This window comes from Drosophila hydei, unplaced genomic scaffold (genome assembly GCF_003285905.1).
Source record: "Drosophila hydei strain 15085-1641.00,03,60 unplaced genomic scaffold, DhydRS2 tig00000063-arrow-pilon, whole genome shotgun sequence".
NCBI classification, from domain to species: domain Eukaryota; kingdom Metazoa; phylum Arthropoda; class Insecta; order Diptera; family Drosophilidae; genus Drosophila; species Drosophila hydei.
The window spans coordinates 6,211,984-6,229,325 of record NW_022045657.1 but is presented as its reverse complement, the minus strand read 5'-3'; the positions used below and the strand labels follow the sequence as shown (position 1 = coordinate 6,229,325).

The 17,342-nt window shown below is 36.2% G+C and overlaps 1 protein-coding gene across 11 annotated transcripts in view; it reads right to left on the bottom strand.

Annotated features, from left to right (window-relative positions):
- LOC111601522 (polypyrimidine tract-binding protein 1) overlaps positions 1–17,342 on the bottom strand; it is a 157,707-nt gene that overhangs the window by 137,119 nt on the left and 3,246 nt on the right. For 4 of the 11 annotated variants that reach the window (XM_023318127.2, XM_030222931.1, XM_023318130.2 and 1 more), the window contains exon 3: positions 5,123–5,175. The exons of 2 other annotated variants lie outside the window; for them this stretch is intronic. In XM_023318127.2, coding sequence (XP_023173895.2) covers positions 5,123–5,167 — 45 coding nt within the window. In that variant the 5' untranslated portion in view covers positions 5,168–5,175. Of the gene's footprint in view, positions 1–5,122; positions 5,176–12,081; positions 12,281–17,342 lie in introns of those variants that run through there. 5 more of the 11 variants (XM_030222929.1, XM_030222928.1, XM_030222930.1 and 2 more) reach the window with 3 other exon arrangements.

Below are 17,342 nucleotides of genomic sequence, written 5' to 3'. Positions count from 1 at the left end.
AGGCCAGACCAATGTAAGCCGGAAAAGTTGCTCCAACATTTACCTATGAAAATCAAAGTGGGCCCTGGGAAACACCTGGGCACAGGATGACTGACTACAAGACAAACAAAATACGCTCGTTGAATTTCTATTAAGCCAACTAACTCAAAAGTAATTGCTAGCTTGTAGCATAGCTGAGTGGCAAGTAGCAATTGCACGCATACGCCAGTCCCTATACCCCTACCCCTGCCTCTCCCACTCACTATTCACTCCCCAGGCGGAGTTTGGTCTCCAGCTGCTGGTCATCAATATGTGCGCGTTAATGGATGCCTAAATAAATGATAACTGCAAATTACGATTCCTGACAAGGAGCAGAGGGCAGTGGCAGCCTCACGTACTGCTGCTAAATACATTTCGCTCCGCTGCAGTTGAGCCAAAATATTTTCACGTGTTTTCAATGCGGCTCCAAAGTTGAGTCAAGTTACAAAGTGCTTAGTTTTTCTTTATATATATATATATTTATATATATATTTTGCAACTAGGTTTTTGGGATTTTAAGTTTTTTATTTATTTTTTTTTTTGTTTGGCACAGAGAAGTCAAGGGGTCCGAGCGAGCTAGTGCTCTGCGGTTAGGTATGTGGTTCGGAAGCAGATCATTAATTTTTAATTTTTACATTTTGTTTTACACTTAAGCGAATTTCCTGCGCATACAGCACATTTTACCACTGCTATGGGTAATCAAATGAAAAATGCAACAGTGTGTTAGTTTTCGCTGATGCTTTGCCCAGTGGAACGAGAAGCAAAACAAAAACAAGTTTAAATGCTTTTGAGTGAGAGTGGTGCTTGGAAGATATCCATAATGTTAAGAGCTAACTAAATTATACAGGAATATGATTTAAGCACACACAGAATATTGGATAAAATAAGTACTTAGAAATTTGTTATGATATATATTTGTTGTGATATATATTATATATATTTAGATACAAAGAACTTAGTCTGAAGTTTATAAACAAGTTTCGAAATGGATGCCGAGTATTATGCTGCTATTATATGCTGTATACCAATTACAAAAGCAACAAAATGCCATAGTTCTGCCCCTTCAGCTCTCAACATTACGCTCAATATTTGTTAATTATGGCATCGAAATGCAATAAAAGCGCACAAAAAGCGATTCTGAGGTATCGAAGTGAGTTGGCATTAGTTCCGGTTGAACTCAAATGCAAGCACAGGTCGCACAGGTCGTTTAGGTCGTTGCCAGCTGAAGGTGGCGGAGGGCAGCTCTTTAACAAGGTTAACACAACGCTAAGCAGCTGTCCCTGGCGGGAGCCGGAGCCATGTTCACGTCGCAACCTCAGTGCACTTGAGGCGCAATCGTTCAGCGTGCTGCCAGCAGCCAGCTAGCAGCGTTGCATACAAATTGCTCTGGCACACACACATATATAAATATATATATATATATACGCATGAGAGTGCAAACTAAGAACTGTTAAAAGCCAGGTAAATGTGCCCTGGCATGTATGTATGTATTTAGTGTGGTTCGCCACACACACATACACACACACACACAAAGACAAACACACATACTTGCATACATGCAATATCTATATAGAAATATTTATAGAGACTCTGTGGCACGTGAGCTTTGGAAATGCGAAATGGACATTGCTCAATACCATATTCTGTGGCATGTGGATGCAGGTTGATTTTATGCAACACCAGGCATCATAATAGCTCATTATGCTTGGGCAAACTTTACCGTTCGCCCCAAAATTCATTAGCTAAAAGGCAGCACACCAAAATTGAAGAGCACCGCATTGCTGCTGAGAATGTTATCTTCGCTTTACACAAATCGATACGCTAATTGATTGCCGCAATTGCCGCAATTGATTTAGTCTAGCCCCGTCTAATTGATAGCCACAACGTGCCAACCACACAACTATATATATAGTTTTTCATTGCGTCTATTTTAAAGATATATACAGATATATATATACATATATATATATATATATACAATCGCGCGACGCCCACAGGTGAGCCACAACATTAACAACTAGCGCTCTACATGATTTAATAGATCACATCGAGCGCATCAATAATCAGCGTAAATTAATTAAGCGTTTTACACTTTATCTATATATATATATATATATATATATATATGTATCTATATATGCATACATGTCTAGAACCCATACGCATAGACGCTCGCAATTTAGAATGACGTCGCTCTTAAGTTTCACAGACTATAATTCATGATACACATAAGCTTACATATTCACATACATAAATATTTCCGATACTCTTGCGCTGGGGATGATAATTTCATCAGCACGTCTGCCACGAATTAAAGACGTTTTAGATGTTTTCTTTGGCATCAATCGAAATACAAATGTTTAAAATCAAGTTGCTGCGTTAAGCTCATAATCAATCTTTCAAATATTTGGTTACTTCAACTAAATTAAGTCCTTCTCTATATTAGTTGGTGATTTAATTTATTTATACATTCAGTAAATATTATATATATTATTAATTTATATTCAAGGGTATATACAAAGATCTCTTTGTTTTTGTTTCGGCTCTTTCGTTTATTTTTATTGTTGAAAACTTTTACGTCGCGGTTTATTTTTGGGCGCCCGAAAAAAGTGCATAACTTGGCCACGCTCCAACGACCCACGCAAATATATATTTATATGAAGAAATGCCGCTGTGAAAATGTTATATTGTCTGTGCATAAAATATTAAAATCCCATTTTTTATGAGCGCCAAGTGGTCAAGTGTACAAATAAAACATACCAATTCTGCATCTACAAATAACATTTACTTTTTTCTATATTAATAAAATAGACGAAGTGCCGCTGTTTTCTTTTCTTGTGTGTGTGTGAGTAAAAGAAAAGCCAAAAAACAGACGTAAACACGGATAGATAGACATAGAGAGAAAACGCTTGTGTCTCTGTCGGCTTTTAAAAGATCACAAATGGCTAAGTAACAAATGGCGTACGGCGCCTTCTTTTTGAATATGAACATTTATATATACATATATCTACATCTATATCTACATTCAATTTATATAGTTGTCGCATAAATCTTGGGCGGGATTAGGCTATATCTTGCCGCTTTAATGTGGCAAATTATAGAGGGCCATTCACAAATCGCTGCTCTATAAAATACAGCAGAAACAGCAACGGCAAAATCAACAATATTTTTCTGCATTGTTTATATGCGCAAAAATCCTTTGCTATGCTTCCGGTTATTTTTGAAAATAAAAATAAATTCACACGAATAAAAAGCATCTGCTAAACATAAGAGCAAACCTGCTATTAATTGCTACGGCATTATGCCATGTTATACGTGTGTATTAAGCTGTCCAATTGATTTGATAACAGAAGCAAGCATGTTTAAAGTATTTTACAATGACGCTACCGACTAAATAATACTCATGCAGGATAGAAGCGCTGGGTGCTTCAAAGCTTTGGATGATATGGGGTACTCCGATTAGTTAGTTCAATAAACTGAGAAGGTACTTTGATTTGTCCTAATTCTATATAAGCGAATTAGGACAAATCTAAGTACCTTTTCAGTTTATTGAACTAAGTTTCCATCTGAAAAACGGACATAAAGACAGCTAGAAGGAATTTGCTCACAACCTATATACTCTTTCAGTACGTGAACGACTATTACAAACAGAAAAATACATGCAAAGATATTAAGTTTATTTGCATTTAATCTTGATCTATTAGTGAAAGAGCATTTCACGATAAATAAATATTTAATGTTTTACAAACTCAATAAGGACAGTTAGTAAATCAACTGATTGCAATTTGGAATTAATATTTAGTCGCAAATTTAGTGTTGTGTTCAGCCCAATATTATTTATTCAACAAAATTCTGTTTTTAATAACGGCAAATTTTAGTGGGCACAAGAGTTCTGACCACATCCTCCACTGGTTGGGTCCGGTACATAGTTCGTTTATGTAATAATTCAATTAATAAAACATTAGCCATTTAGTTTACACACGCACAACAACTAATAAAAGTTGCATTAGACATGAAGCCGGATCGTAAAAGTGGCAAGTGCACAAATGCTGCTGGCATTAAGTGGAGGCTGCTGACGGAAAGCTGCCATATTAATTTGTAAAATCTGGTCAAGTCGCGTCGTAAATGTGAATTATATTCAAATGCAGAGGCAGAGGCAAAGCCAAAGGCCGAACACGCGTAGCATAAATTCATAATTTTTCATTAGCGCGCACAGATAGACAAGGCGAGAGCACATTAAAACGTCGCCAACTATTGACTTATGACCGGCAAGAAGCGGCGCCCCGTCGCCTCAACAAAGCCACACTGCGACTAAAAGATATGAACAGGAAGAAACGAACACGGCGCAAACATGAAAACAAGAAATAAAATCGTAAATATTATTTTTAGCTTAAAGAAGGGAAACTGGCCAAGACTAAGTCGAAGTGCCACAGACATTCAAAGAGAAAGATTGGCTGTGGCTGTTGCTCTTTTTGGCGGAAATGCAATGGTTAACTAAAAGATACATTTAATGCCTGGTTTATGGCCTTGTTAGTTGCGTGGGTGGTTTAATGAACACGCGTCTTATACGTAATAGACACAAATTGAAACTTTGGTCCCTGTTCATTTGCAAACTAATAGAACACAATTGGAATTCATTTATTTATCTTTAGTATTCTACAAAATAGTAGCGCAAATATTTGCAATTCAATTGCTGTAGAAAATCAAATCAAATCAAATAAAATAAATTCAAATATTCACACATATATAAAGCGTCTATGAGAGATCATGAAATACTCGCTTAGATACAGTCAGAAGCCAATTGGAATGAAAAATATGCAGGATATTTGAGTAGCAACAGCAACAGTAACAACAACAATAACAATAACAATAACAATAACATGATGCTGCTCGAAGCGGAATTTGATAAACTGTATTTTGTGTCTACTCTTAAGCTGTTTAGCATTCCAAGTCTTGTGTTAATTCTTATCAAAGTATTTTTTAATGGTCAATTGAAGTTCAAATGGTTCACACATAGACTTCAAGTAGTTTCACGAGTTCTGCTCTTAAAAATTACTTAGCACTTTACAAATTAACAATACTATATTTGAAATTTAACACTTACAGCTTGGTTCATGCTATGGAACTTTTCTGCACCAATAGCCAACATAAACTTACCTAAAACGAAAAACAAAAGGAAAACAAAAAAATGAAAATATATTTGTGAACTCCACTCATGGATATGCTACTTATATAGATACTTTATATGCTAATGCTGAATACGTTCCATGCAAACTTCCGTTCGTATAGCGTCCACCCATGTGAATTGAGCTTCTTGTTTATTATATGAGTTCGTATATAGTTTAGCTTGTTGTTGTTTTTGATGTTTTTATACTCGACTGGACGTGAGAATAAACAAAAGTTTCCAATTGGAAATTTTTATGCAAGCAGCAGCAAAACAAGCGGAAATCGACAGTTTAATGAATAAGAGTAGTTAGTAAATAAATATTAGATCAAAAAAATACATGCGCTCATATAAATAACGTGTTTAGATTCCATGTAAAACAAATCAAGAAAACAGTAAAATGAGAAAAATAAATAAATTTATTAAAAAATAAATCTGAAAAGAGCATAAACCAATAGCAAAATTGAAGAAAAATTGCAAATGCAATAAGCTTTTATCAATCACATCAGATGGTATATATGTGTGCAAACAAGATAACTGAATCAACTAAAAAAATATGTAAAATTCAGTTTTATTTTTAATCTCAGCTTATGCAAGCTCAAACGAAATATTTATATATACATGAGAAATCCTGCTTAAGACATTCTCAATTTTGTGAATCACAAGTTAATTAAAAAACCAAAAATTTATTCATTTTACCTTGCAGTCTCCTTCTTCTCTCTCTTTCTGGCTCTAAAAGGTGTTAAAATTGGAAATGCATTTGAACTAACTTTTGCATACACATACATATCGGGCCATGAGAGTGTGTGTGTGTGTGAGTTGCGTGTAGCGTGGCAAATAATCGTCCACTGTGCAGCACAATGTGACTGTTGTTGTTGTTTCTATGACGGTATCTTCGCTAATAAACCGCTTATCTAATTTGTTATAACTTTGTTGCTATTTACCTATTGTGGGCCGACAAACAAAAAGGCAAGCACACACAAAAGCTTTAAAAAGCCCACTCACACGCCACCACACACACACACACACATGCACACATTCTCTGTTGCGTTGGTTATCTAAAATCGTTATATGGCATGTTAAAAATCTCTGTAAATTATTATTGATTTTAACGGCAGCCGTGACCGTTTGCGACGCCTAATGAGCGAAGCACCCTCGACAGAAACAACAATAAAAGCAACATAAATTAAGTGCAGTTTATTAGTTGAAATTGATAACAATTTATGACACCGCCGAACAGTGGCCCAAGCATAAAACAAACAAAAAAACAACAACAAAATTTAAAAAATAAACTACTTTTTCTAAAAGAGTTTCTGAGGCACTTAAATGCTTTAAACTAATCAAAGACATTAATTTATCTCTTATTATTATGTCTGCAATATAGCCAAGTATTGTTCAAGAATTGTTCCACAGTGCATAGCGCCATGGACGACACAGTGTAAAGAGCGCTCTCGACTGAACGTTGACTTCAACTTATGTGTAGTATGTCCAAAGTTAACATCAACTGATCAACTGATCAACTGATGTCATCATATCTTTGAAGTTGTTCACATGTGGCCGAACAGCACGACCGGCCAAAGCGGTGTTAGTTCATTGTCTGCTTAAGAGCTGGGCACTTCGGGCAACAACAACAACAACAGCAATGAGAACAGCAAGATAAACAATGAACTGCGTACTTAACAGCTCGAGTATCTTGGATGTTAGAAAGTATTTATCTTTTTCAGGCTTAGCTAAATCTTTGCGTCTGCTTGGCACAAGTTTTGCATATTTGATTTTGCATAGCAATTACCACAGGCCCTAACAGACCGTTGACACTTGGCTGTCATAGTCCGATACTATCGGCAGATCAGTGCGAACGGCCCACCCAAAATAGATGCTGTTAAACAATGCAAATGACACGCAGCCCATAAGCCGAGACGAGCTGCTAGACAAGCAGATACTTAGCCGTATATAATATAGGTATAAATATAATGTATGAGTAGAAGGGCCGACCACGACGAGCATTTGATGTGACTTTATGGCGGCTGCTGGCACGATGCCCAAAAGAAGCGGTCTCGGTGTCACTCGGTGCAAATGAAATCCAAATTAGAAATATTTTCAAAAAAAAAACCCCAAAAAAAGGAACGCAGAAAAAAATACCACTGGGCAGAGAAATCTCAATTATTTGCAAAACATGTGTCGACTGTAGATGCGCTTCATGTTTGGCAATCCGTCAGATGCGCGTGCTGCTGCTACAATATAGTGCTTTCCATCTAAGCGACATGCGACCATAAGTCATGAGCAGCGAACTAAAAACTTAAATTGAAATCTTTCAAGCAGACCAAAGAGATGATACGTCGACTAAAAGTTAGGAGTACATTTTCTATTCTTGCTGTCAAAGACTACATTGTGCGGCAAATATTTCGTTATAAATATTTTGAATTGAAATTCAATTGCGAATTAAAATAAATAAATGGCAAAGTGCCCAGAGGCAAAAGAAATAGATGAAAACTACATGTAAGCCGACAAAACGTATTAGTTAAATTGATTTTACACCAAATCAAATGCCAACCAGGCACAAACAAACTCAAATCATATTTGCAATGTGCAAAATACAGAGATTTAATAACACAAATCGTGGCACTTTAATTAATTTGAGATTTTCATTTTAAATATATATATTTTTGGATCAATGAATAGATATGTAGATTTAAATTTTCTATCTCTTTTATTCTCTGTTTACATTCGATTCTCTTCTTTTCTCTCTCTATATTTACTAATTTCTGAGAACATAAATTCATCTATGGAAATTTTACGAATGGTACTAATGTACTTATTTTATTCAATCGAGCTTGCTTTATAAACAACTCTTATTTATCAGCGCCAGCTCAGAGTCTTAGCTTCACTTTATTCTAAACAGCAGAGATTTTACTCAAGAGTTAGTCGAACGTTAACAGATTAACAACCATACACAGAAATATATATAACTACGACTATATATAGATTGCAAAAACACAGTAAACTGACATCTTTTGTTGCCTAGTGCACAGCACAAGTAGAGTGCAACAAATAAACCAGAATGCATATTTGTAATGCTAGAGTGAACAGTGAAATTTGTTGGACGCTCTGCTCTTGGCACATGCCAAAAGAAAACACATGAAGAGGTAATACCGGCCAGTACTTGACCAAAAAGGCACTGCATTATGCAAAAAGCAACTTTAACTTAATTTAAAAGTGCCACTGAGTGAAGGAAGCCGAGCACAATCTCTGAGCAACACCACCAACAACAACAACAACAATGTCGACCGCATAAAGATTGAATTCAGCGCACAAAAGAAACAAATTCCAGTCCCGTGCATCCGTCCAAAGAATGCACTCGGAAATGCTCAACATACAACAAAAAAACAAAAACACAGCCAAGCGCAAGTGGTGAAAATCCTTGGAAAATCCATGCGGCGACGGCCGCCAAAGACAAATGTGGGTCGCAAGCGCAAAGTGCAACAACTTGCACACGCACACTCACCCACAGACAGAGCCGGCGGCAAGCAGCAGACAACTAGCCACAGAAGGGTCGAGAGAGCTGTGGCAGCGACAGATGGCGAAAAGATGCAGCTGGAAGATGCGGGCTTTGGGCGTGCGGCAACGAGATACCGACGCCGTTTCGCCGTTGCCGCACGCGGTGTAAAAACAACAAGAAAACTAAACCATGTTTGTTTGCTTCTTTTTTTTTGTTTTTGCTTTTTGGCACTTGCCTTTTAGCTGGAAAATTCGGAGCCAGCCTCTCACCCTCAGTTCTGCTGTTGCCTGGAGTTTGGCTTGGCTCTTGCACTGCTTAAGTGAAATTTAATGATATTTTTACAGGCCAACTTGGACTGGCAACAGGTGTTGCCACTGGCCAATTTTCTCCTTTCGCGGTTGCCTCCGCTGCTAATTTGTTAAATTGAAGTTCTGATTATATTGTGTGGCCAACAAATTTTCGTTAGCCGATGTCCTTAGGTGCAAAGCTGGCAAAGAGAAGTGTGATGCAAACTGTTTCGAATACTTATGCCAGATACTCATTTTATATTTATAAAGCTGCAATTATATGTGTTGCTAACGAATTGCACTAGATGGAAATACGAAGGTTCAAATACTCAGTGAGGCCAATGGTAAACTTTTCCCAAAATCATGAATTGGGTGACAACAAAACAAGGCATTAGCATCAGTAACATTTTTTCATCAACTGATTTTGCTTGATTGCAACTCTTTTCAAGCTTTAACTATTTGAGAATTAAATATTCAAGGGGAATGAACTCAGTATTCAATTTCTGTCAGTTTATCGCGATCAAGACAAAGAACGATTTAAGCTAATAAAATAACTTAATTTCCGACTTTATCTCCGGCTATTGTTGCTTACAGCAGTCTGATGATAATGGCTTCTATAGCACCATCATCGAATGTACCAACTGCAAAAAAGAATGAATCTTAGAAAATATTTTTACATATATTTAGCTAAGTAACCTAGCTAGTTGCTCTACAAATACAATATACATATAAGATCATAGAATACTGAATTTATGATTCAGACTCAAGCAAGAGCATTTTCAAGTCAGATGATGAACGGCGCCCACGCGATTATGGGCAATTGAAATACATATGAAAGCAAATGATCTAACAGCTCATGCGACACTTGTACACTACACTACACTACACATATTTTATATATTTCGGAACAGGCATTTTGGTTACAATTTGAGATGTTTAATGTGCGAATGCACTTAAAAGTGCTGCGCTGGCACCGGCTCTAAATGAGCCTACAGTTGGCCATTGAGACAGCCACAAACGCAGTACACAGCACACAACACGAACATTGTGACATAGGACTTATACGCTGGGCAGGCACTCTGGAGCGACTGGGAGTTTCAAGTGGTCACATAGAGTACGAAGTGCACGTATATGTATATGCATAACATATACAGATGTGTACACATTTCTATTTAGTTCGTGCACATGTCGTCGGACAGAAATGCGAGTCGCGTGGGACCAGTGCTTTGGCCCCTTCGCCCTATTATAACCGGCAATGGGCCAAACAAAAACAGCTGACCTGTCATTTGATGAACTGCGGAGCTAAACAAGCGCTTATTTAAATAAGTCTTGCAATTGTCGAGCTGTTATTGTAGCTGCGCTTCAGTTCTATTTTTCCAGTGCTCGCTTGCGTCAGTTTTCGCAAGAAATCAACAAAGCAACACGACGGCAAATAGACAACATTAAACAAATAAATAATTATGCATATTGTTTGGTTTAATTATGAAATCCAAGCGAGACAAACGCTTCTTGTAATCTGAGCAAATAAAAATAAAAAGAAACGAAACAATGCCAGCATATGAATTCGTCATTTCACAGAAATGTAAATAAAAAGCTATTCCAGCTGAATTTCAACTTCAGTCTTCAGATTTTGTTATATATATAATGGTATGTAGTGGAAAAACTCGCGCTTCTATTAAAGTTCTGTTATTTATAATGCAGTAGGATCTGAACTCTCCGCTCGCTTTTGCATAACTTTTGCTCTTTTTTAGAGCATTATAAAAAATGTGATTTCCAATAGGTTAGTCTAAATGAATAAACATTTTATTTATTGATCTTTATCTATACCCTTATCTATCTATGCTCCGCTCAACAAGTCAGCCAAGAGCCAAGATCCCAAACAAATGTCAATTGCAAAAGCATTTCTCAACTTGCAAACGCTATCAACTGCCACTGCAATTGGCAACAGGTGTGGCCTGATACAACTGCCAAGCGCGGCAAAGCCGAGTTTCTCGCCTTCCACTGTCCATTATAAAGATTATGATGGTGCGTGCCTGCGAAGCGCTAAGTGAGTTTAGCCACTTCTTGGCATTCCACGAAACGACAACCACAGAGCCACCCTGAACCACACGCAGCTGAACTTGGTTACAAAAATCTATTTAGCATGCAAAGACGGTTGCAGCCACCGACTAAATAATGTCTGTGGCTATGACAACAGAAGAAAACTTAAAGAATAAGGCATGTAAAATAAACACATGGAGTATGGTATCGTCGAAGTACAAGTATAGCAAAAGACAGTCACAAGTCCAAAAATATTTCAAAGATATAGGTGATATCTATATCGTATATCGATTGTCGCGAACTAAATACTCTTGCCGACATTTGTTTTAATACCGAGAACTGTGTTTCATATTATTACGTTATGTGTTTCTAATGATTGTGAAGATGATAGCTGATTGATGATATAACTTTATTGCTTAAGTGTAGATTTACTAAAATAACTACTCACAGAAAAAAAAGTGTTTCATTGCTTTTTTCAACGTAATTGGAATTTGATAAAAAAAAACAACAAACTATATCAACTGATATGATATACTAGAAAACATATGAATGCTTAAAAGTTTGTCATTTCTGCATAAAAACGACAGTCGAACGACTTTTTAGTTAGAAGCATACGTTACATTTAAAAGGGATTTCAAAGTTTTAATGAAACACTGGCAAATACTCAAACAGTGATATGTATTTACATAAAAATAATTTAACTGAAACATAAAACTTTATGAATAGGTATACGTGTGTGCTTGACCTTTAATCTACATATATATCTGAGCATTCGGTTTGATAACCATATAATGTGCACTGAAAAGGGTGTATATAAATAAGTTCATTTATATATATATATATATATATATATATATATATATATATATATATATATATTTGACTTATTGTCAAAGTCAAATGCATGAATAAATTTCTCACACAAATATGCTAGCTATTTATGTGTGTGTGTGCGTGTGAGCTGGAGATGATTTAAATTGGTTGCTGGTAATATGGGGCTTATATGGTTTATCATATTTTGCTAAAAAAAAAAGTGAATAATATGAAATCATGTTTTGGGTTTGCTGGTTACTCACCCACTTTAGAGAAACCCACACATGTGAGCCGGCTTTGTTGGCTGGCGCGTTCGTCTAGCAGCGTTTTTCGTTGAATGTTTTTGGATTTGGTTTTGTTTTGTTTTGTTTGGTTTATATATCGCGATAACAGAAAACTACTTATAATGTATATAAGCAATTGGAAGTGATTGCGCCATATGCAAAAGAGCACTTAAACACACTTACACAAAATTGGGAAACAATAAACTTAACACGACATACACACACTCACACACACACACTCGCATAAAAAAGAAATATATTGAAAAACACACGCAACAAGTTGAGTTTATTCAACAGATATGCGAATTTGTATTTATTGTGCGGCTATTTAGACCACAATTGATATATTTATAGAGAACGCACAGTTCGGTGATAATTAAAGGCGAGCTGACACTAAAAACGATTTCACTTGAAATAAAACCAAAGTTAATTGGCCGAGATGTTGAATTACTTTTTATCGAATTAATTGCAAACTGGGCTTCCTTTTTGTTTATTTTGCTTCTGATTATTATTTATAATTTACGTTTATTTGTATGTATTTTATGCGCTGTTGGCTTTTGTAGGGGGGCTAAACACGGCACACGATACACGAACGTGATGTGAGGGGCGGGCGCCTGTAAGAATCGAAAGAGAACAAAACAATTTCGATATATGAGACACCAAGTTTTTCTATATGGATGTTTTCATTATTGTAAACAGCATTATTTCGGAAAAGTTCGGGGAATATATATTGAAAGTAGGGCAAGCACAAGCGTATCTAAGCTCGGAAAGAGAAAGAGATAGAGTAGTGAGTAGAGTGAGATATAAAGAGGGAGAGTGAAGAAATATAGGGAAAGAGTAAACGAGGAGAAAGGCATAATGAGAAAGAATTACAGCAAGATGGAGAGAGAGTAAGAGAAAGATCAATAGAATAAGATAGAGAGAGAAACAGAGATATACAGTAAGAGAATAAGAGAAATAGTGAGGGAGAGCGAAATAGAGAGATGGAAATATAGAGATAGAGAGACAGATCGAAATATAGAGAGAAAGAGAGCCAATTAGCTAGAGAAACAGAGAGAGCGAGATAGAGAAAGAGAGATAGAGATAGAGAGATAGAGAAAGACTATAATCTTTTGTCTATCGACTGCAGAGAAAATGAGAATTGTAACAATATTGAAGGAGAATAACATAAAATGTGTATGAAAAGTAAGACTTCAAAAATATGTTATAAATATCAGTAGTCAAAATAAGCCATTTGGATTATAGGTTAGGGACGGAAATCGCTTGAGAAGATTGTGTAAATGCAACAGATTTGGTTAAACAAATGAAATATTTATATATTTAAAATGCTGTGTTTGTGTGTGTGTGGGTGTACAAGTATGTGTTGTGGCGTGGGCGATTGCACATTTAACGTGCTGAGAGAGACACATATACACAGTTATAGAGATGGAACCAATATTTTATTGTGAAAATGTCATAAAAAATTGCTGTATAAATGTTTAGAAAACATTTCTAAATAATAGGCACAGCGATAGAATGTGGTGTGGAGAAGGGAAGGCAGTTAGACAGAGGTAGAAAGAGCAAGATAGAGAGAGGGAGGGCTAGAAAGTGTGAAATAAAAAATAGAACAAAATTCAGAGCACAACAAGCGCATAAAATAGGATAAATATATAAATATATATAGTTTTTTATATATATACATTTCATAGCTATTTGATTTAGCTTTATATATATATATACATAGGCAGGGTAAATAGATGTGTGTATGTAAGGGAGACGAAAATATTTTATATTTATTAAATGTTATTTCATTTGGTTTTTTGCTTTTTATATGCAGTTTATTTGTTTGATCATCACATTTAATTTAGTGGTTGTGTGGTTTACAGTCGAGCGTATAAACAAAACAATAGAGTCAAAGTGTGTGAAAGAGTTGGGTTCAATTGATACACACGAGTACACAGTACATAAAGTTTGTTACAAAAAATATATATATATAGTTTTTATATGATTATTATTGCAGCAGTGTTGGTAGTCGATTTGCATGAGATAACAGCAATAAATGATAAATATTATATATGGATATAAATACAGTTAGATAAAATATTAATAAGTGCTAAATGCTTTACATGCCAGTAACAAATTTTTAATGATGATTATTTATTTAAAATAGATAAAGAACATTGACCACTCAAAGAATAACCCGCATGATAAATCAAGAGATTAGAATACTTCTTAAGCAGAGAAACTATAGTTATATATATTTCTTGAAAAATAAATTAAAAGTAAGATTTACTAGCAACGCCCATGCGACAGGCTGAGAATCAGTTTATGGCAATTGAACTACTTCTTCTTCTTCTTCGTCGACACAAGCTCTGGGAAACCCGACAAATGCAACCCTAATTACACATTCAGATTATTCTGCTGGGCTCTATACAACCCCTTTTTGGGTTAGACCGAACAGACAAATAAAGAAAAAATTAAGTTGGCAAGAGCAAATAGGTGAAAGCCGAAACCAATATACTCTTAACTCACAATTTATCTCTTTTTAGCAGCACAATTTCAGTTTTTTAGAGAATGTATTTATAGATCTAATATACTATATTCTGTTTTTAGTATATTGAAAATACATTTTCAAACTGGAACGACGAAAATAAACTGCCCAAACTATAAACAGAAAATGCCTTCAGCGAGTCTTCTGACAATACTTAACAGAAACATAAATATACCCCACATAGAGTGTATCAACAAGGGTATTTGAAACAGTTAGCCGGCATTTTCCAAACAGCTGTCGCATCGTTTTCTTATCAATCAAACACACAAGCACATACACAGAGTGAAGCGAACAGAAATTCCTTGTGATATTTTAAGGCCGCGGGGCTTATGTTTGACATTTACGTGCGTGGTGATAAAAGCAGCACACGGCAATTCCAATAGGTGAGACGAAAAGACCTTAACGCGCTGACCAAAGCAACAGTCTGCTTGGGGGAGCCAACTCCCCTTCTTCCCAGCTTGCCACCTCGCCACCATCCACCTTCAGCTAGCTGACTAAATGTGTTTATCATACAAATTAGCCAAAACGTAACGCCACATATTTCTAGCCACAAAATGACGCCCAATGTGACAGGCCACATCATCGACTACACAGCTGCAGCAGCAGGACATGTCTCATTAGCATATTTCAACAGCTCAACAAATTGGCTCATCAACGCGCCAAGCATTAACACTTTCCCAAACTGCCTTTGCCCCAGCATATTGAGTGATCGATCATGTCAATTATCAATAAATATTTATGCAGACAGATGCTGTGCATGTGTGTTATGATTATTCACAGTTCTTTTTGAAAATCCAACAGCGCTAGCTGATTAGCTTTTATGTTTTACGACCAATGCGTGAAGCCAACAAAAATAAACAGAAGAAATCTAAAATCAATAAAATATTTTTTTAAAACTGCTTGAGTTGAAAATGCTCAAGCAATGTTTATGGTGATTCCGATCACCATTAAAACTTGGTTTATGATTTATAACTATTTTTATTATAGTCGCCAACAGTGCTCTTATATTAATAGTTGGTAAAAGTTATCTAGCTCTAATTGAGTCTGAGATCGACCTTGATACACAAAGAGACGGACATGCCAGCCACTCTAATCCAGAGTTTATATAGCTTAAGAGGTTGTACACCTTTATATGATAATGCCTATAAAAAAAATGTTTTAGCATGAATGAAATGTAACCATAAATAACAAAATTCTGCTTAGATCAGCTTTTGCAACAGTGTGATATTTTTCATATATTTCATAACTTGGTAACAAGCTTAGTTGATTTTCTAATAGTCATACATATATATAGTTGGTATACACACATATATGGAGGCATTGGATAATGATTGTCTCTCTCTCTCTCTATGTCTACCTCTGCCCGCTTCTCAACTCTCATTAAATTTGATGGTAAAACCGGTTTGCAATTGGCTGCCTACCAAGAGCAAGGCCAATTTATTTCAGACATTAGAGCCAAAAAGTAAAAAAAAGAAAAAAAAGAATGACCAAAACATTAATCATTTGCAAACGAAAATCACATCGCGCCGCATGTTGCTTGAATTTATGTATCTGTATCTCTATATATTTATCTATAAGTTACGCATGTGCGTTAGTTAATTTGTATGGATGCGCTAATTAACCGAAGCCCAAGACTTACGCACTTGCCGCTTCCCAGTCATGAGCAGCAGACTGTGGCCAGGCGACAGTCGTAACGCATCAAAGCTCAAAGAAACTACAAGCTAAGAAGACATACACGCAGTCAGCAATCATAAGATATACGTACACACACACTTAGGAGACACGTACAAACTGTATACATACTCGTAATACATATAGAGTAGAGCCCCGAGACCCGAAATTTGTACCCAAGGTCAAATTTCGAAACTGGGCATTCAACCTGATAATTTATTAAACGCGTTCGTTCGCGTAGAACTTGTGAGAGGGGTAAGTCGAGCGATTGTCGTCGCGCAAGCGTATTTCACACAGAACTTTTTCGCAGATATAGATACAATTTACAATTTACCCAGTAACCGCTTTAAATGGGTAGTAATGACCTCGTGTTAATGCATGTAAAAATAACCTCAATACACATTTATCTTCGGTAAACTGAATCAACTAAGTCAAAGGATTTTGAAAATAGTGAAACACGGACAACTGGAGAGACTATAGTATATATAAATAAGACAACAGCACAGGGTATTGGCTAGTCGGTAACTTTCGATACTCATTGTGCCTGTGTTTTATGAGTGTGGCCAAATATAGAGCAAAGAGATGTGTGGCCGCATTTTGAGTGAGATCGTTCAATCGATAAGTCATCTACGAGTTTTACGAAGTAAGCACACTTATTGTAGCCAACATAAATTAGCTTTTAAATGATTTCAATGCAATTGTGATGTTGCTGAATTTGTTGTAGTTGTTGCTATTTGTTTATGTCTTATGTTGTTCGCCGGCAGTAGTGATTATTGCAGCCCGTGTCCAATGGGTTCCTTCAACTCAATTCAACTCAAGTGTGACTCAACCCAGGTAAAACGTGTTTCTCTCCCTATCTATCTCCCTCTGACTTTCTACGTCTGTCCCGCTTGATTCAATTAACTGCAAAAACAGCAAAAATAACTCCCCGTCTGCCTCTTCGCCCACCTGCCTAGACAACGAAGACGAGCGCACTGTACACACATGTCAGTTCTGTTATCGGTAACTTTTTTACCGATAAGCAAAAATAATGATAAAA